Consider the following 21630-nt stretch of genomic DNA (forward strand, 5'->3'; position numbering starts at 1 on the left):
TCGTATTCACCTCACTGTTTTGTTTGTTGTCCACGTCTATGTGAGTTCTGCTCCTCCTTTTTTACTTGTTTCATCTTTCCTGTGGAGAAATGGCTGAGAGATGGACTTTTTTTGGGGCATTATGAGCAGGGCGTCCCAATTATGACTTGGAGGGGCATAATCGACCAGAAACGCCTATCTCCATGGGCGTTAATCTCCGAGAACGGGTCCGTGAAGGGGCGGAGTGAACCGTATTTTTTAAAAAAAATAGACGCCCATGCTTTATTCGCCAAGGTGTGAGCTGGGCGTTTTTGCTTTTCACCGATAATGGAAAATGAAATCGCCCAGCTCAAAAACGAATAAATGCAAGGCATTTGTTCGTGGGAGGGGCCAGGATTCATAGTGCACTGGTCCCCCTCACATGCCAGGACACCAACCGGGCACCCTAGGGGGCACTTTTACAAAAACAAAAAAAAAGGTAAAAGAGCTCCCAGGTGCATAGCACCCTTCCCTTGGGTGTTGAGCCCCCCAAATCCCCCTCAAAACCCACTGCCCACAAGTCTACACCAGTACTATAGCCCTAAGCGGTGAAGGGGGGCACCTACATGTGGGTACAGGGGGTTTGGGGGGGGTTGGACGACTAGTAGCATTAAGCAGCACAATTGTAACAGGTAGGGGGGGATGGGCCTGGGTCCACCTGCCTGACGTCCACTGCACCCCCTAACAACTGTTCCAGGGACCTGCATACTGCTGCTTGGGAGGAGGGTATGACATTTGAGGGTGAAAGTAAAAAGTTGTGAAACATCATTTGTTGTGGTGGGAGGGGTTAGTGACCACTGGGGGAGTCAGGGGAGGTCATCCCCGACTCCCTCTGGGGGTCATCTGGTCATTTAGGGCACTTTTTGGGGCCTTATTCGTCAAAAAACAGGGTCCAGGAAAAGTGCCCTAAATTCTAGCTACAAACGCATCCATTATCGGCGAAGGGCGCCCATCTCTGTTCGGGTGATAACCACGCCCCAGTTCCGCCTTCACCACGCCTCCGACACTCCCCCGTCAACTTTGTCCGCATCCGCGACGGAGTGCAGTTGAAAGCGTCCAAAGTTCGGCTTTCGATTATGCCGCTTTATTTGTTTTTGTGAGAGGAACGCCCATCTCCCGATTTAGGTCGGAACTTGGGCGTTATTCTCGTTCGATTATAAGCAGGTTGGTATATTTTCGAAAATGTACCTTTTTAACATCTCAAAATAAAGTATCTTCCTCAGAAACCCCTTAACACAACAGTAACTAATCTTATGCTTTGCATGCTGCTGCTCTAGATATGATTAAATTCAAAAAAGAGGTAATCTCCCAAAATCGATAATAAGTATCAAATATCTAAACAAAGTAGGGAGATTTCTATATGTGGCATCACAAAACAGCACTATTCTTCAATCTTATCATTTGTAGAAATAGAGTATTTGTTCAGAGGAAAAAGCCTCTAGAAGCCTCCAGTAAATACTTTTATAATTTTTATGGTTTTGTAATTTACTTCGGAGAGCTGGGCTTCATCATCATTGGCTTTCAAAAACCTCTTTAAATCACCAATCTTATTGTCATGTAACCGTTTTTTCTTATAGTTACAAGAACTCAATCTTATTATCATGTAACCGTTTTTTCTTATAATTACATGAACTAGCACCAGTACTTTTCTATTTAGCTACTTAGCTTAAAGCGGTGTTGGTTATTAATTTGTCTACTGCAAATCTGGTCGAACCCCGACCCTACGATGGCCGTCGTTTCGAAAGACCTGCTTCAGGATACGGTGGTTCGTTGTATCTAGGAAACATAAATAAAAGGATTAGTCTAACATCTCTTCACTAGAGCAATCTTCAAAGTCTAATCTTATCGACATACCTCCGCTACGGTACGTGCTAGAACTGCAAAATAAGAGCAAAAGATGGCTACTCTATTTAAAGACTACGTCAGACGCCTTTAATTCATGTTGGCCAACCAGCTCGGAGTTTTTTAAGGGGCGTGTCTCGTTCAACACAGTCATTTAAACAGATATTGTACCTTAAAGGATCGCCACTCTAAGTGCATCAGGAAGTTGTTTCTTTTGACTCGGTACCTGTATAGTTTTCAGTATAATTTTCAAGGTGGTATTATAGAAAGGGATAATTTTTCATTGTTGTTGTCATTAGAAAAAATTTTTATTAGAAAAAATTCCTTAGAAAAAATGGCTCCATTCTATTTTACCGTTCAGTCCTTTAGGTGTAAGAGAGCTTAAACGGAATATCCAGCGCTGCTCGTTTTGCAAAAGTGTAAATTTTTTTTTTTAAATGACTGTGTTGAACGAGACACGCCCCTTAAAAAACTCCGAGCTGGTTGGCCAACATGAATTAAAGGCGTCTGACGTAGTCTTTAAATAGAGTAGCCATCTTTTGCTCTTATTTTGCAGTTCTAGCACGTACCGTAGCGGAGGTATGTCGATAAGATTAGACTTTGAAGATTGCTCTAGTGAAGAGATGTTAGACTAATCCTTTTATTTATGTTTCCTAGATACAACGAACCACCGTACCCTGAAGCAGGTCTTTCGAAACGACGGCCATCGTAGGTTGGGGTTCGACCAGATTTACAGTAGACAAATTAATAACAAACACTGCTTTAAGCTAAGTAGCTAAATAGAAAAGTACTGGTGCTAGTTCATGTAATTATAAGAAAAAACGGTTACATGATAATAAGATTGAGTTCTTGTAACTATAAGAAAAAACGGTTACATGACAATAAGATTGGTGATTTAAAGAGGTTTTTGAAAGCCAATGATGATGAAGCCCAGCTCTCCGAAGTAAATTACAAAACCATAAAAATTATAAAAGTATTTACTGGAGGCTTCTAGAGGCTTTTTCCTCTGAACAAATACTCTATTTCTACAAATGATAAGATTGAAGAATAGTGCTGTTTTGTGATGCCACATATAGAAATCTCCCTACTTTGCTCTAGATATGATGACAGTTAGGGCAGTACCAAATATTCGTATTTGATTCGGTCCCAAATACATTATTTGTATTCAGCCAAATAATGATTTAAATTCGAATATGAATAATCTGGGCTCTACTGTCCTAAATCCTACTAAAATAAACACTTGATCTCTGATTTCGTGTTGCTTCTTTTACTATTTGTCATGTTAAAGTTCAATGCTCATTATTCGTGTTCAGCTGAATAATATTTTTCATTATTCATATTTGGCCGAATAATAAAATATGATATTCAGTAGAGCTCTGTTGGCAATATTAGAAGAGGCTGTATTATCAGCTTTGTCCGTTTCTTGGCAGGCACCACCTGGATTAGTGAAATTGTGGACCAAATCCTTAATGATGGAGATATTGAAAAATCTAAGCGTGATGCAATTTTCATCCGAGTTCCCTTTCTGGAGTTTGCAGTTCCAGGAGTCCTAAAAGGTAAAGCTAGCATAAGTGAGACAGTTCCCAACGCCTGCAGTTCCAGTCTCTGCCCCAGGGATCTGTATTGGGACTTGTGGTTTTTAACAGATTTATAAATGATCTGGAAAAGGGAGCAATGAGTGATCAAATTTGCAGGTGACACAATTAGTCAAAATCATGAGCACATTGTGTGGAGTTGCAGAAGCACCTTGTGAGAATGGGGGACTGGGCACATAAATGACGGTTGACATTTATTGTGGACAATACATTGAAATCCTCAACTCAGTGTGGGTAGCCAAATATTAGCAATTATTTGGAAAGGAATGAAAGATAAAGCTGTGAATATTATAATGCCTCTGCATTGATCTATTGGAGTATTATGTAGTGTTCTAATTGCTCCGTTTCTTTTGGTACGAGTCGTTTCAGAGGAAACAAGTAAGAACAGCAAGCATAGAACTGTTCAGCCGATAGAGTTAATGCCGCCATCTTGCCACACCACCCCAGACCTAATTACTCCATCTTAAAAATACAGCAAAGTTAAGAGATATAGAAAAGGACAAATAACATGATAAAAGGGATGGAACAAAAGAAAGGATAAATAGATTAGAGCTCTTCAGCTTGGAGCAGTAGCATAGCTATGTGGGGCCATTCATCTGGGCCCCTGGTTTTGCTGGTGGGGGTCCCCAACCCCTGCTAGTTGAAGCCTTGTTCAGTGTCGGTCTCCAGCGCCGCCGCATTGCATGCTCAGTTTCACTTAAAGGAGCGTGCAGGACGTGAGGAAGAGAGAGCAGGGCAGGGAACGCAGCAGCACTGGAAACCGATGCTGGAGGCTTCAGCTGGCGGGGATTGGCTGGGGTATTTGCTGCTGGGGGTGCGGCAGGACAGCGGGGGGAGCAGCGAAGTGGGGGGGAGCGGTGAGGCGGTGGGGGGCAGCAGAGCAGCAGACTAAAATGTGCCCTCCCCACCTCAGGCTCTGGCCCCCTCCCACCACAAGGTCTGGCTAAGCCCCTAGCTTGGAGAAGGGATAACTGAGAGAGGATATGATACAGGTTTATGTTTCAATCATTTTTATTAAGTGAACATAATCAGCTGTAACATTTCACATTACATAAGCAAGTTCCATAACAGCAATTGGCATATCTTCACATTTTGTATTTTTATTGATATTAGTAGTTTCCCCCCCTAAACTACTCCCATGAGTGGGATGAATAGGTAGATTGAGAATGGCTGTTTATGCTTTCAAATATTACTCAGACTATGGGACTCCCATGAAACTAATCAATAGCAGATTCAAAAATGAGGTGATAATGCCTCTGTACAACTCGCTGGTGAGACCACATTTATTGTTCTGTGTACAGTTGTGGAGAAGATATAAACAAGATGGAGTTGGTACTGGGGGGCTACTAATATGGTCAGTAGTATGGAGGATGGACTTAAAGATCGCAATATGCGTATTTTGGAAGAAAGGTGGGAGAGGGGAGATATGGTAGAGACATTTAAATAATCATGGAGCTCATTTTTGAAAGAGAAAAACATTTTAAAAAGTGTCATAAAGCAGCAACGGATGGATTTCTTCTGAAACATTCAAATTGCCATTTTCGAAACCTATTTTGCAGACGTTCATCTATGCATTTTGTCTGCAATGCGTCCAAATCACAAGGGGGTGTGTCGGGGGCATTACGGAGGTGGGCTTGGGGTGTGCTTAACGCTTGGATGTTTTACAGCCATAATGGAAGAAAACGAAAATATCTAGGCTGAAACTTCAATGTTTTGGTCTAGACCTGTTTTTAGAATGAATAAGGCATAAAAAGATGCTCTAAATGATCAGATGACCACTGGAGGGAATTGGAGATGACTCCCCTAGTGGTCACTGACCCCCCTCCCACTCCCCAAAGACAGCTTCAGATGTTATGGCCAGGTCTATTAGAACAGCAGGCTGGTCCCTGGAGTAATATAGTGGTCAGAGCAGTGCGCTGTTGAGAAGAGGGCTCAGGTCCATATCTCCCTCTGTTACACTTGTGGTGTAAAGTGTCAGCCCCCCCAAAACCCACCAAAAACCTACTGTACCCACATTTAGGTACCTTCACCCATAAGGGCTATTGTGATGGTGTACAGTTGGGGACAGTGGATTTTGGAGGGCTCAGGAGACAAGATAAGGGAGAAACAGTGAGATGTGTACCTGGGAGCATTTATATGAAGTCCACAGCATTGCCCCCTAGGGTGTCCCACTGCTCTCCTGGGATGTATGTGTGGTCAGTTTACTAAGAATGCTGGCTCCTCCTACATCCTAATGGCTTGATTTTCCAAGATAAAGGCACAAAGCACAAAAAGATGTTACATAGAGTATTTAAAAAAATGACGTTTTGCTTTCTCAAAAATGGCTATATTTCCTATTATTATTATTTATTATTTATGTTAATTTATATACCGTATCTTATTGCATCTGCAAAACAGAACGGTTTACATATATATAAAAAAATTGGTATATACAAATAAACAGACATAGGAATTCCATTCATGACAGGAAAGCACAGCAATCAAGATAAACTACATAATAAATCAATACAAGTTAAAAATCTAATATCCAGTTAAGCTATCCCATTTTTCTTTGTCTTTTTGACCTTATCTTATTATGCTAAGTTCTGTTCTACGTAGCTTATAAAGAGAAAGGTTTTCAGAAGTTTTCGGTAATGGAGATAAGATTTCTCTAATCTGATCTCCTTTGGAAGGCTATTCCAAAGGGAGGGTGACAGGTAGAAAAAAGCCGATCTCCGTGTAGATTCCCACCTAGCCTTAGTAAGAGGGGGAATGACTAACCTGTTATCTGTTAGGGATCTGAGAGTTCGCATAGCGGTGTAGGGGATTGTTAAATTCGACAAGTAGCTAGGGTTTAATGTGTGAAAGGCTTTGTGTGTCAGGACAAGAGCCTTAAACTTTATTCTTGCTTCGACCGGGAGCCAGTGCAGATGATGCAATAAAGGTGTTGCTCGATCATCCCTCCGGGCCCTACAGATCATACGTGCTGCTGTATTTTGAATTCTTTGTAATCGCTTTAAGTTTGCTTGAGTAATCCCAGCATATACAATGTTACAATAGTCTAAACGTGAAGTAATATATGCCGATGTCAGCGTTTTGAGAGAGTCCTTACTTATTGAATTTCTGACTGACCGAAGCCGTCTCAGATGAAAGAAAGATTTTTTCACTACATCGGATACTTGTTCCTCAAAGGTCAATGCGGAATCAATAATGACCCCGAGATATCTAAAAGACTTAACTGTTGGAATATTCTGACCAAATAGCACAGGTACCACAGAGGGATATGTGCCTTGCCCTACTATCCAAGATGTAGTAGTCTTATCCGGGTTCAGTACCAGCTGATGTGTTGTCAACCAGTCTGCTACTTTATCCAAGCATATTTGAATGGGTGTAAGATCTATGTTCGATGGTCTAACATAATGGATAAGCAAAAAATCATCTGCATATGAGTAAAAACTTATACCCATTGTTTGAATGAGGAGCGCCAGGGGACTGATGAATAGATTGAACAGTAGTGGAGATAAGACCGAGCCCTGAGGAACTCCACATGATAAGTTGTAGGATCTAGAACAGGATTGCTGCTGAACTACTTTAAATGAACGATTCGTTAGGAAGGATATAAACCATTTCATAGTTGTCCCTGAAATACCAATCTCACTCAATCTATCAATGAGTAAGTTGTGATTGATTAGGTCGAAGGCCGCAGACAAATCTAATGAAACTACCAGGGCAATATAACCGAGTTCTAATTTTGCATGGATTTCACTTAACAGTGAAGTCAGAATAGTCTCTGTACTGTGACCTTTCCTGAAACCCGATTGTCTGGGATGTAACAAATTTTTTGAATCTACATAAGTTTGCAACTGTCTAAATATTACTGTCTCTATAACTTTGGATAGAAAAGGAAGATTAGAGACTGGTCTATAGTTAGAAGGTAATAAGGGATCCAATGAGGCTTTCTTTAGACTAGGTTTTACTAGCGCTTCTTTCAAAATAGTGGGAACTATCCCATCAGAAAGGCTCAACATGACAATTGAGTACATAAACTGCTGGACTTCTAGCGAGTGTTTTTTCAACCATGCAGAAGGTATAGGATCCAACTAACTATAAGTAGGAGATAAACCTGCAACCAAGGTATATAATGATTCGGCAGACGGAATTTCAAAATCCTTCCAAGGTACCAATAGTTGTGAACTTGGGGAGTTGTCAGAATGACCGAGCCTTGGTACCCTTGGGAAGAGGGCTCTTAGTTTCTCGATTTTAGAGCTAAAGAACTTTGCTAGAGTTTCAGAGTCAATAGTAGGCGATTCTCTCTTTTCGTTAGTTATTGTTGTCAAACGTTTCATAATTTGAAACAGTTTTTTCTGCGAACTGGCTGCTTCTTTTATCTCTTTTGAGAAGTACGTAGTTTTAGCATCCTTTAATTGTGATATATAGTATTTTTTACACTGTTTGCACTTTTCTTGTAATTCTGCGGTCTTATGCTTACGCCATTGGCGTTCAGCTCTACGTACCTGTTGTTTACATAATTTTAATCCTGGATGGTACCAAGGTTGGGAACGTTTCATTGTTATATTAATTGTTTTTTCCGGTGCAATATCGTCAAGGGCTGCTGAAAGAACTTGGTTCCATATTTTGATTTGGTCATCTATTGGGTGTGTATCAAAATTTAGTGGGAACTTATTTGCTAAAGAAGGTAAAGATATCAAATCGATTTTATTTAGACTCCTGGTTTTAATTTGAGCTGGTTCAGCATTATGTAATAACTGTGGTATTAATAAGTAGAATTGAAGAAGGTAATGGTCTGACCAAGATACCGGAGTTAGTACGATTTTTGAACATTTTACTTCATCCAATTTGTGTGTCATTACCAAATCTAATGTATGACCCGCGATATGAGTTGATCCATTCACATGTTGTTTTAGATCAATATCATGTAAAAAATTTGAAAATCTAGCTGAACGCGGGTTCGATTTGTCATCTAGATTTGGGACGTTTGGCGCAAAACATCTAAAATTTGACTTAGACGTCATATCAAAAATACCCCTCCATGTGACATAAATGCACAGGAGGTGAGTCTCTTTCAATTAATCGGAAGCTCTGGAATGAGGGAGCACAGGATGAAGGTAAAAGGGAACAGACTCAGGAGTAACCTAAGGAAAAACTACTTCACGGAAAGGGTGGTGAATACGTGGAACAGCTCCCGGTGGAGGTGGTGGAGACCAAGACTATATTTCAATTCGAGAAAGTGAGGGACAAACACGTGGAGGGGCATAATGGAACGGTGCAGGCCATCTAGATGGCCGGTGCCACAAAAAGCAGTCCTGAACCGTATTAATCGAAAAAGATGGCTGGCCATCTTTCGTTTCGATAATAAGGTTGGGGCCGGCCAAATGTCAAAGATGGCCGGGTTTGAGATGGCCGGCATCAGTTTTCGCCCATAATGGAAACTAATGCTGGCGATCTCATACCCGGCCATATCCAAGGCATTTGGTCATGGGAGAAGCCAGCATTTGTAGTGCACTGGTCCCCCTCACATACCAGGACACCAACTGGGCACCCTAGGGGGCACTTCTAAAAATTAAAAAAAAAAAATTAAAATAGCTCCCAGGTGCATAGCTCCCTTACCATGGGTGCTGAGCCCCCCAAATCTTCCCCAAAACCCACTCCCCACAACTCTACACTCTTACAATCTGTTTGTTATGTAGTATATTTCAAAAGTTAATAATAATAAAATCTCCTACTGTTAGGCACTGTTATCACATTAAATCATTGATCTGACACATATGACAATCTGAACAATTTTAATAGCACCACATAAAATAGAAGAATTGAAAAAATATACAAAAATTAGCCCAATCCAAGCTCCCACTGAAGCAATCCATGCTTGAATCTTGCTATAATGGTTTCGTGGGTGTCCTATAGTCTGAGTACTATTTGAAAGCATAAACAGTCATTCTTATTCTCAATCTACCTGTTCATCTCACTCATGATTTTTTAAACCCCTATCATATCCTCTCTTAGTCATCCCTTCCATAGCTAGGTGGGTCGCCAGGGGAGTGGACATCCGATGGCACCAATTTTTTACGTGATCTGTCATGTTTAAAATATGTACCGGTGCCAGTCCGCTCTCCGATCCCCCTGCGCCCTCAACCTGGCCACGTTACTGATACCTTCTCTAAGCTGAAGAGCTCTAAGCTGTTTATCCTTTCTTTAGGGGTGAACTGTTCCATCCCTTTTATCATCTTAGTTGTCCTTCTTTGTACCTCTTACCTTTGCTGTATTTTTTGAGATGGAGCAATTAGAACTCTACATAATACTCCAGGCGTGGTTGTACAATAGATCAATTCAGGCCTTGTGATATTCGCAGCTTTATCTTTCATTCCTTTTCAAATACTGCTAGGCACTGGAATGATGCTTGATAAGTGCAAATTCTATATCAACAATTGTACGTGCAATTGCCATTATCGAATACTGGTGGAAGTCCACAGTTATGCACCTAACTTTAGGCACCAACACGTATGCTAGTTCAATGGCTAATGTAAATGCTCACATAGGCAGTTAGATGCATGACTGCTAATATTCTATAACCCGCACATGTAAATGCTGGGTACACTCCTGACTTGCCCATGCTGCTCCCAGGTCCATGCCCCCCCCCCCCCCCCTTCATAGTTGCGAGCTATGGATTTTGCACATACATTTTATAGAATATCAAATAATGGCAGTTAAGGACCTTATTCTGTAAAGGTTATGCTCCTAAATTTACACTCCTAAATTTATGAGCATAATTTATGCTCCTCAATGTATGCTAAATCTATGAGCGTAACAGGCCCTAAATTAGGAGCATAAATTTAGGAGCATAGATTATGCTCGTAATTTAGGAGCATAACCTTTATAGAATAATGCTCTATGTGCTTAACTGCTAATGAATACCAATTAGCGCCAACAGCAATTATATCTAATTGTTGCTCATCATCAATCAACAGTTCTTTATTAAACTGTTCTGGGCGTAACTGCCACTATTCTATAACTTGTGCACATAAAAATTGAGTGCACAAGTTTATAGAATTAGGGGGATCATGTGTTATGCTAGGTCTTGACCAAAAGTCCATTGAGCCCTGTATTCCATCTCCAGCAGAAGACAATGTAGGTCCCAAGTGTACTAAGCTGCTCATTTGGTTTGCTATTCTCTAAACAACTTATGAAATATTCCAAAATATTATAGAAAAATTGTACAGGAATCAGAGAATTAAAAGTCTTTAATTGCTCACCTACCAGCACAGCAACAGACATCAGTTTCAAGTTATAACAAACTTACAAAATCTAACATCAGTACCTCTGGTAATTATAAGTAATTAGACTAATTATATAAAGAAGCAAAAAAGAAGGAAGGAAAGAGTTTGTTCCTCATACAAAGGTCACAGAATAGAGAGAAAGAAGAGAAAGAAAGGAAGAAAGAAAGAAAGAATGAATGAAAGAAAGATTCTTAGATATAGAGAATTAGTTTCTATGAAGGGAGGAGAGCAACCCCTTCGGGAAAAATAGGCCATTGGACAGATCTGAAACTCTCTTTCCAAGCACAGGGCTGTGCCAATACGGTAAGCGGGGTAAGCACCACAGGGGGGCGCCGACCTCTGGAGGGCGCCGCCGCAATGCTTACCCTCGCTGCTTACCTGAGCTCCGCGCCGCCGAGGCCTTTAAACCTTTTACCTTCAAGGCTCGACGGTCACATCGCAGCAGCGTCAGTGAAAGCGCTGCCGACGTCTCCCTTCCCTTCGTGCTCGTTGGTTCCCTTAGTGTCCTGCCTTCTTCTGATGTCAGAAGAAGGCAGGACACTGAGGGAACCAACAAGCGTGAAGGAAAGGGAGACGTCAGCAGCGCTTTCACTGACGCTGCTGCGACTGGAGGTAAAAGATTTAAAGGCCCCAGGGCGCGGGGCTGAGGTAAGGGAAGGGCAGAGAGGCATGGATGGGAGGGTAGGGCCCAGGGAGAGGACAAATTGCTGGAAATGGAGGGGAGGGGAGGGGCGAGAGGAGGATTGCTGGCTATGGATGGAGGAGTGAAGGACAGAGAGGGACAAGGATGGACATGGATGGGAGGGAAGGACCCAGGGAGAGGACAAATTGCTGGAAATGGAGGGGAGGGGAGAGAGGAGGATTGCTGTATGGATGGAGGAGGGAAGGGCAGAGAGGGACAAGGATGGACATGGATGGGAGGGCAGGGCCCAGGGAGAGGAGAAATTGCTGGAAATGGAGGGGAGGGGAGAGAGAAGAATTGCTGGCTATGGGTGGAGGAGGGAAGGGCAGAGAGGGACAAGGATGGACATGGATGGGAGGACAGGGCCCAGGGAGAGGAGAAATTGCTGGAAATGGAGGGGAGGGGAGAGAAGAGAATTGCTGGCTATGAATGGAAGAGGGAAGGGCAGAGAGGGACAAGGATGGACATGGATGGGAGGAAAGGACCCAGGGAGAGAGGAGAAATTGCTGGAAATGGATATAGAGCAAGAAATGAAGAAGAAAGGAGGAAAGTAAAGAAATAAATGGAAAGGAAGCCCTGGAAATGGAGTTAAGAGGACAGATAGCAGCAGCAGATTCACATACTGGGCCAGCATGATCGGAAAAAGAAAGTCACCAGACAACAAAGGTAGAAAAAAATCATTTTATTTTCATTTTAGCGTTTGGAATATGTTCACTTTGAGAATTTACATCTGCTATCTTATTTTGCAATGTATAGCAATTTGTTTCTAAGAATATTGCTGACAATTCCTGTCAGTGTGGCAAGTGGTGAGCGATCATTTTCACGGTTAAAAATCATAAAAAAATATTTGTGATCTATTTGTTGAGCAATCCCACAAAGATGCACGCCATCTTTCAGCTCCTATTTCCTTTGCATCTTGTGCCACCAGGGGGGGGGGGGGGGGGGGGGGGCGGGGGGAGGGGGGCGCCAACTGATAGTCTGCAGGGGGGTGCCAGAGACCCTAGGCACGACCCTGTCCAAGCATGCCTAGTTTTTCAGAGTTTCTTTGTCTGCAGCGTGGTTTTATAGGCTGTGGTGAGCATCCACCTCTCCTTTACCCTGGACCAATCATAGGTGCTGCATATGTGCTGGAAACTTGTAATTGGGACTTTCATATGTGCTGGAGGCTTGCAATTGGTGTCCTTGCCATACCTCTTCTCAGTAAATTACTTTTGTAACAGGATATACCAGGTAGCTGAGTTGCCAGTTGCCTTAGTAACATGAGGCACCATCAGAGCATGTGACCAGCCAGAAATTCCTGCATGTGGCTGATAGGAAAAGAGAGATGGGGGATGGGAAATAGTGCAGCATACCTGAAGTAGCGCTTTATAGCTTATGCTAAAATTATAGAACACAAGTACCCAGCAGGATGCCAAAGAATAGGTGTATTCCTTGCTGCTCTCAGTCAGGGGTAAGTAGATTCAAGCATACTGGCAACAAGAATTCCTATTAAACCCAAATGCTAGTTGCACTGGCCACATCCTCTGGCAAAGAATTCCAGAGCTTGACTGTGAACTGAGTAAAAATAAATTAAAAAAAAAAATATATATATATATTTTTTTTTTTTGTTCCCCTCTGATTTGCTTTAAACATAGAAACAGAGAAAATGATGACAGATAAAACCATATGGCCTATCCAGTCTGTCTATGCATACCATCCACTATCTCTTCCACTCCTGTAGAGATGCTATCCAGCTTATTTTCAAAAGAGATCGCCGGCCATCTTCTGACACAAATCGGGAGATGGCCGGCCATCTCCTGAAGCCGGCCAAGTCGGTATAATCGAAAGCCGATTTTGACCGGGTCCAACTGCTTTCCGTCGCAGAGCCGGCCAAAGTTAAAGGGGGCATTTCGGAAGAGTATGGGAGGTGGGACGGGGGCGTTGTAAGACATGGCCGGCATCAGCTGATAATGGAAAAAAGAAGGCCGGCTCTGAGAAGCATTTCGCCGGCTTAACTTGGTCCATTTGTTTTTAGGACCAAGTCTCAAAAAAGTGCACCAATTGACCAGAGAGAATCGGGGATCACCTCCCCTTACTCCCCCAGTGGTCACCAACCCCCTCCCACCCAAAAAAAAAACAAAAAAAACTTTTTTGCCAGCCTCTATGCCAGCCTCAAATGTCATACCCAGCTCCCTGACAGCAGTATGCAGGTCTCTGGAGCAGTTTTTAGTGGGTGCAGTGCACTTCAGGCAGGTGGACCCAGGCCCATCCCCCCCTTACCTGTTACACTTGTGGTGGTAAATGGGAGCCCTCCAACCCCCCCAAAACCCACTGTACCCACATCTAGGTGCCCCCCATCACCCATAAGGGCTGTGATAATGGTGTAGAGTTGTGTGGAGTGGGTTTTGGGGGGGATTTGGGGGGCTCAGCACCCAAGGGAAGGGACCTATGGACTTCAGAGGTAGTTAACTTTTTTTTTAATTGTTACAAGTGCCCCCTAGGGTGCTCAGTTAGTGTCCTCGCATGTGAGGGGGACCAGTGCACTACGAATCCTGGCCCCTCCCACGACCCAATGCCTTGGATTTGTTCATTTTTGAGCTGGGCGCCTTCAGTTTCCATTATCGCTGAAAAGCGATACCGCCCAGCTCAAATCCGCACAAATCCGATGCATTTGGCTGGTACAAACTGTATTATCGGAAAAAAGATGGACGCCCATTTTTTTCGAAAATACGGTTTGTCCTGCCCCTTCACGTACCCGTTCTCAGAGATAGACCCCCATGGAGATGGGCGTTCACGTTCGATTATGCCCCTCCATGTAACTCATGCCCCATGTCTCTGGGCCTGTGGTCAGCAGAAAGGCAACCTATCAAGCAACATTCCTGCTAAGCAAATTTGAGCATCATATTGTAGCACTTACCCCCCCCCCCCCACTCCACTGGCAGGAATGCCTGTGAGAACTGTCATGCCTCCTTACTATCAAGGCCCTTTCTCTGTGGTTTTCATACGAAACAGTTCCAGCAACTACTACAGTCATTCCCAAAGAAAGCAGTCCAGTCAGATTTGGCTGTTCAAATAAAGGCAGAGTCAGAACCAGCAGCAACAGGTACAAATCAAAACAACATCCTACTTAATGAGTTAGCAACTGGGAGAGAAGCAGATCTTCCAGCTTCCCTAGGGCTGGAAATCTCGTCTTCCCAAACTTGACTGCAGCTGTCTTGGTTTACACTTTCCTCATCTATATCTCCACTGGTGGCTCTTTGAGCCCTTTTTTTGGATCTGTGCAGATATAAATCCCCTTTTCCAATATTAAAACATTGTGTACTTCCTATCTTTAGCCCTAAGCCTCTATGACCCTTAGAACACACTTCCTGAAGCCCCTGTGCTCTCCTTGAGCTCTAACAAGCCCAGAGAAAGGTAAAAATAAGAATGAGTAGAGGAGTAGCTTAGTGGTTAGAGCATTAGCTTTGATCCGAGTGAACTGGGTTTGATTCCCACTGGAGCTCCTTGTGACTCTGAGCAAGTCACTTAACCCTCCATTGCCCCAGGTACAAAATAAGTACCTGTATATAATATGTAAACTGCTTTGATTGTAACCACAGAAAGGCGGCATATCAAGTGCCATCCCCCTATCGCTGTCCCTTACACCACTAGCAAACAAGGGGAGTAATGTCATCACAATCGCTTCTGGCAATAACAGCTAGCATGTCCTTTTAAGCCTCTGAGGCAGGGGCAGACTGACCTTTATTAAAATGGCTCCTGCTGGGTTTGTAATGCTTGTTCCTTCTGTCTTTTAAATCTAATTGCTGATGTGGTGTGTTAGAGTTGCTGTAATTTTTATAGATTGCTAGTTAGTGTTACCAGTTTGTGGTCTATTATGTTTTAGTTGGTTTTTGTGATATTACCTTTTCTGATGGCTTTTTATTTATTTATTATTTTTTTACAATTTATGTTAAGCCCTTATGTAGCCTCGAGAGGGCAAAACATGGCCATGTTGGGCAGTTGCTTGTTTTAATCCATCTATGTTGAATAAATTCTGTTTTACTTCATCACATTGGTCTGCTCCTCTTTGTTGCTTCCCTGGTTATCAGCCCTGTGTCTTCACCACTATGCTATTCCTCAAGCTGGCTGATTAGCAAGCTGAACTAGGCTGTAGGGTCTTAAAGTGGCAGCAGTAGAGCTTGGATCAGCCAAAGTGGCATCATCCCTGGGTCCATCCCAGTAACATAGTAATTGATGGCAGGAACGCAAAAAAATCTTCCCGCACACCCCTCATTCTTCATCCTCCCAAGTGTACGGGTTTGAAATACAAATCAATGCATGCATCTACCTTTTCCTATATGAGCACACAGCTCTGGAATGCGCTGCCACATAACTTGAAAACGGTCTATGAACTGACCAATTTCCGCAAACTATTAAAAACCTATCTCTTCGACAAGATATATCACAAAGATCAACATGTGTAACTGTATAATCTTTTGAACTTCTAGTACTGTCTTATAATGTCTTTTGCTTTAACATCATCATGTAATTCACCACCATGTAACACAAACCCTCTGTAAACCTAATGCATATTCACTTCTATTTCCAGTACCCATGATGTATTGTAAGCCATACTGAGCCTGCAAAGAGGTGGGATAATGTAGGGTACAAATGTAATAAAATAAATAAAGACCTGAATGGTCCATCCAGTCTTCCCAATAGTCACACTCATTATCAATTCATGATTAAATCAACAATGAATGTGAAATTATATACTTGATTATAGCTGGCATAAATGAAACCTCTCCATGCAGAATTGCACAATGGGATTCTGTGCCAGGATCAGTGGGTCAGCTCTGATCAGCCAGGATCAGTGGGTCAGCTCTGATCACAGCTTCTTGTGTCTCTTGGTACAGCTGTCCCCAGGGCCAGCTCAAACATTGACTAGGCAGTCACCTAGAACAGCAGCTTCTTGGAAAGCACCAGAAAGCAGTTGCAGTCAAAACAAAACAATAGGTCTGGACAACTAACAAATTCAAAGAAATAACAGGAGGTATTTTTGCCAGGAGGGAGGGTGAGGATTTTTAAAACTGCTCATTTACCCATATTATTTTGGGAGGTATGCTGGAGTGATTCTGATTGTTGATAGGCCAAACAGGCCTGAAATATAATTGGGGCTGCAGATTTGCCTAGGGTGCCTAATACCCTTGTACTGGGCCTGCTGTCCCCAGTAATTAGATTGTAAGCTCTGTCGAGCTTCATGTTCAAGTGTACAGCGCTGCGTAGTCTAGTAGCGCTATAGAAATGATAAGTAGTAGTAGTAGTAATGCATGGTGAGACTCACAGTAGGGTGTTTCCTACATAACAGAAGAAAGGTGAAGGAGAGAATGGGACAAGGTGTAGAGATGCAAGAGGGAGAAGGAGTTGGAAAAGACCAAATTCTACCGGGAATCTGGAAGTGCCAACAAGAGTGAAAAGCAGAAAGGAGACAACAACAGTCTTCAGCAATGAATTAAGTGCCAGCAGGCATGAGGAACAGAAAGAAGAAGAAAAGGAGAGGGGCATAGAACCAAGCTGAAGAAAGAGGGGCCAAAGGTGAGGGGGGGAAGGAGAGAGCTTTGGGAATAAGAACAGAGATGGAAGGAGATAGATGTTTCAACACAGCATCTTCCTCCAGCCTCACATATATAAGTACATAAGTAATGCTACACTGGGAAAAGAGCAAGGGTCCATCGAGCCCAGCATCCTGTCCATGACAGCGGCCAATCCAGGCCAAGGGCACCTGGCGAGCTTCCCAAATGTACAAACATGCTATACATGTTATTCCTGGAATTGTGGATTTTTCCCAAGTCCATTTAGTAGTGGTTTATGGACTTGTTCTTTAGGAAACCGTCTAACCCCTTTTTAAACTCTGCTAAGCTAACCGCCTTCACCACGTTTTCCGGCAACGAATTCCAGAGTTTAATTACGCATTGGGTGAAGAAAATTTTTCTCTGATTTGTTTTAAATTTACTACACTGTAGTTTCATCGCATGCCCCCTAGTCCTAGTATTTTTGGAAAGTGTGAACAGACGCTTCACATCCACCTGTTCCACTCCACTCATTATTTTATATACCTCTATTATGTCTCCCCTCAGCCGTCTCTTCTCCAAGCTGAAAAGCCCTAGCCTCCTTAGTCTTTCTTCATAGGGAAGTCGTCCCATCCCCGCTATCACTTTAGTCGCCCTTCGCTGCACCTTTTCCAATTCTACTCTATCTTTCTTGATATGCGGTGACCAGAATTGAACACAATACTCAAGGTGCGGTCACACCATGGAGCGATACAACGGCATTATAACATCCTCACACCTGTTTTCCATACCTTTCCTAATAATACCCAACATTCTATTCGCTTTCCTAGCCGCAGCAGCACACTGAGCAGAAGGTTTCAGTGTATTATCGACGATGACACCCAGATCCCTTTCTTGGTCTGTACCTCCTAACGTGGAACCTTGCACTGATCGTGTCTGCTTGAATTTTCAAGTATGTAGAAGATGGATGCTGCTGGGTTGTTATTGTTTAGAATTGAGGGGTGCCAAGCCCCCCCCCCCCCCAAGAAGGCTAGAGTGACCTTAATCTGACTCCATCTCTAAATAGCACTAGTGCTGGGGTAATCGGGGAGTTGTGAAGTTCTAAGAGGAATTGCCACTGAGAGAGACGTTAGGTCTAAGGGACCCGCATTAGTCCGCCTCTCAGCACTGGCAAGGAATAGATACCAGCCTTATGACAAACTGGATTTAGGTTACAAGTTATACAATGCCGCAAAAGATAGCCTGATATAGCAAAAGCATTTATACTTACAGCCTTTCATCATTAAGTGAAGCCCACAAATCATCATTTGGAATGAGGAGTTTATTTGCAAATCAGACTTTAATCAGGTACATTCAGCAGACAGATTCTGGGTTCAACTGGCCAGAGCCCTGCCCTCTAGGACGCGTTGGGGAAAATCGTTCCAACGAGGGCTTGCATGCACCCTGTTTTTATACAATTTGGTCACCATACAAGTCTATGGAGAGGGACTTTTTTTTCTAATCTTGCTCAATCTCTCTGAATCATACCCGGTCAGGTGCCCATGTTTCCGTTTTAGCTATTGCAAGTTATTGTGCAATTTCCCTTTTTGTCAACATCCCCCTAGATACGGACATCCAAACATCCAAACATGGACAAATCTGTCTTATATCATCTTGTGATCTAGCTTAGGATTTTAGCCATCAATTCCTTGATCTTGCCTTTTGCACTGCTTTTGAATGTCACACTAAATTCTAATGAGGCTTATCAAGCAGCCCTGCTTCTGCAGGTGCTTAGCAACAAGGCCATCATCAGATTTTTAGGCCTAGTCAGTGCCTTTTAGCAGTTTAGGCTGTTTAAGGTATGTAAATTGACCCACCACTATTCCAGTGGATGGATCCCAAGCGGGGACACATATTAACTTACAGGAAAAGCACGTCCTTGCTCATCCAGTCATAGGTTTTTAAACCTAGCTGATATTTTTACAGCCTGAGTCCTAAAATCTGGCCTTCCACCCTTCCGGTGGGCATCCAGTGAGGGCCTCTTGCTGTACTATAATTATACATTATACTGCAGAACTTGCAGATCTGTCATAAGAGAAAAGGTTGTGTCTATGTATAAGACACATCCGTGTGGTCCTCTCTTCTATTTCTCTTAATGCTTCACCTCTCTTATTCATCACTCTCTCCTTTTCTTCTCCCATATTCACCTCCCTTTTACTTCATTCTGCTGCTCTCTTTTTCTGTCCTTTTCCCATTCCTCTTCTATATTCTGCTTTTCACCTCCTCTCCTATTCCCCCTTCTGTTTTCTTCTCTTCCTCTTTTGTATCTCTCTATCTTTTTCTTCTTCCTTAGGTCTCCTCACACTCTTTTCTATTTCTCTCCTCCTGCTGTCCTCTCTTTAATCTATCCTTTCTCTTGTTCCCCTCACCTTCCCTCTGCTGCTCTCTCCTTTCCCCTTCTTCTGTTCATTGCTTGCCCTGGGATCCATAGCTGGTACTAATTGAGTTTCTGCCAGGTACTTGTGACATGGATTGGCCACTGTTGGAATCACTGGGTCAGTCTAGTGGTCCATTATGTCCTCTTTCTCCTCATCTTTCTCCTTCCCTTTTGTTTCTCTAGCACTACTAGTTTTGGATTTTATATTTAATTACTCATGTTTTAAAATCAGAGCTCAAGATGAATTACAGAAAATAGGTAATTAGTTCCTTTCCCAAGAAGATATATTGACAAGTTTTATACCTGAGGCAACAGAGAGTGAAATGACTTGATCAAGATCAGGTCCCGGCTTGCCAGATAATTGACTTGCTCTGCCTAATTGTGATAGTAAGTACTTCCCAGCAGCAACCACCCTTAAACTGCTTATCTGACAATACAATCATGAAAAATGTTCCCTCTCTCCATAGCTTTCTTGGGAAGGGTGGAGAGGGATGATTTCAGCTCCTGCAGGGGAATATCAGTGCTGCATCTCTGCTCAGTCACCCTCACTCTCCCTCAGCGGTAGCAAGTAGTCCTCCACTCTCTTCACCTGCACTTTCACTGTCTCCCATGTAGTAAAAGCAGTTAGATTAGCAGAGTTTAAAAAAGGTTTGGATAATTTCCTAAAAGTCCATAAGCCATTATTTATTTATTTATTTATTTTTTGCATTTGTATCCCACATTTTCCCACCCAATTGCAGGCTCAATGTGGCTTACATTGTTCCGTCATGGCTATTGCCATTCCAGAGTAAAAGATACAATTGGTAATTACATAAAGAACATGGGAGACATACAGGCTTATTTTCGAAAGGGATCGCCGGCAATTTTCCGACACAAATCGGGAGATCGCCGGCGATCTCTCAATCCCGGCCAAATCGGTATTATCAAAAGCCGATTTTGGCCGGGCACAATTGCTTTTTCGTTGCGGTGCCGGCCACCCTTCAAGGGGGCGTGTTGGGAGGGTAGTGAAGGCGGGAAGGGAGCGGGGCGGGGTTATGAGATGGCCGGCTTCACCTTATTATGAAAAAAAAAAACCGCCGGCTCGAACGAGTATTTCACCGGGTGGACTTGGTCCATTTGTTTTTAGGACCATTCCCAAAAAAGAGCCCCAACTGACCAGATGACCACCAGAGGGAAGCGAGGATCACCTCCCCTTACTCCCCAAGTGGTCACCAACACCCTCCCACACACACACACAAAAATTAAAACATTTTTTGCCAGCCTGTATGCCAGCCTCAAATGTCATACCCAGCTCCCTGACAGCAGTATGCAGGTCCCTGGAGCAGTTTTTAGTGGGTGCACTGCACTTCAGGCAGGTGGACCCAGGCCCATCCCCTCCCTACCTGTTACACTTGTGATGGTTAATGTTGAGCCCTCAAAAAAACCCCAAAACCCACTGTACCCACATGTAGGTGCCCCCCTTCACCCCTTAGGGCTATGGTAATGGTGTAGACTTGTGGGCAGTGGGTTTTGGGGGGGATTTGGGGGACTCAGCACACAAGGGAAGGGTGCTATGCACCTGGAAGCTAATTTTGTCTTTTTTTAAAGATTTTTAAAGTGCCCCCTAGGATGCCCAGTTGGTGTCCTGGCATGTCAGGGGGGCCAGTGCACTACAAATGCTGGCTCCTCCCACTGCCAAAGGGCTTGCATTTCGCCGGGTTTGAGATGGCCGGGTACGGTTTCCATTATGGCTGAAAATCGGAGCCGGCCATCTTATCTAAACCCGGCAATCCGCCGGCGATGCTATTGTAAACCCGGCGAGCGATTTGGCCAGCGCCAAGCGTATTTCGAAAATACGCTTGGCTCCGCCCGCTTGTGGCACCGGGCCCAAAGATGGCTGGCCAGAAATTTCGCCAGCGCCGTTCGATTATTTCCCTCACAGTGGAATTAAGCAATCAGGTATAAAGAGATCACATTTGAAATAACAGATCAAGCGGTAATGCGCTAAAAGTTCATATGATGGATCGTTGTGGTATGCTCTGTTGAAGAGGTAGGTCTTCAGTGATTTCCGAAAGTTGATTAGGTCGCGCATTTTTTTCATGTCAAGTGGTAATGCATTCCAAAACTGCATGCTTATGTAGGAAAAGCTGGATGCATGTGTTAATTTGTATTTTAGTCCTTTGCAGTTGGGGAAGTGGAGATTCAGGAATGTGCGTGCTGAGCTTTTAGTGTTCCTGGGTGGTAGGTCTATGAGGTCTGACATGTAGTCCGGGGCATCTCCATAAATGATTTTATG

General features: G+C 43.3%; 1 protein-coding gene across 2 annotated transcripts in view; it reads left to right on the forward strand.

Moving 5' to 3' along the window:
* LOC115473743 (sulfotransferase 1 family member D1-like) overlaps positions 1-21630 on the forward strand; it is a 125139-nt gene that overhangs the window by 35210 nt on the left and 68299 nt on the right. For both annotated transcript variants that reach the window (XM_030208821.1, XM_030208820.1), the window contains exon 3: positions 3291-3416. In XM_030208821.1, the coding sequence (XP_030064681.1) occupies positions 3291-3416 (126 nt within the window). The remainder of the gene's footprint in view (positions 1-3290; positions 3417-21630) is intronic.

The sequence above is a fragment of the Microcaecilia unicolor genome, chromosome 7, assembly GCF_901765095.1.
Source record: "Microcaecilia unicolor chromosome 7, aMicUni1.1, whole genome shotgun sequence".
NCBI lineage: Eukaryota > Metazoa > Chordata > Amphibia > Gymnophiona > Siphonopidae > Microcaecilia > Microcaecilia unicolor.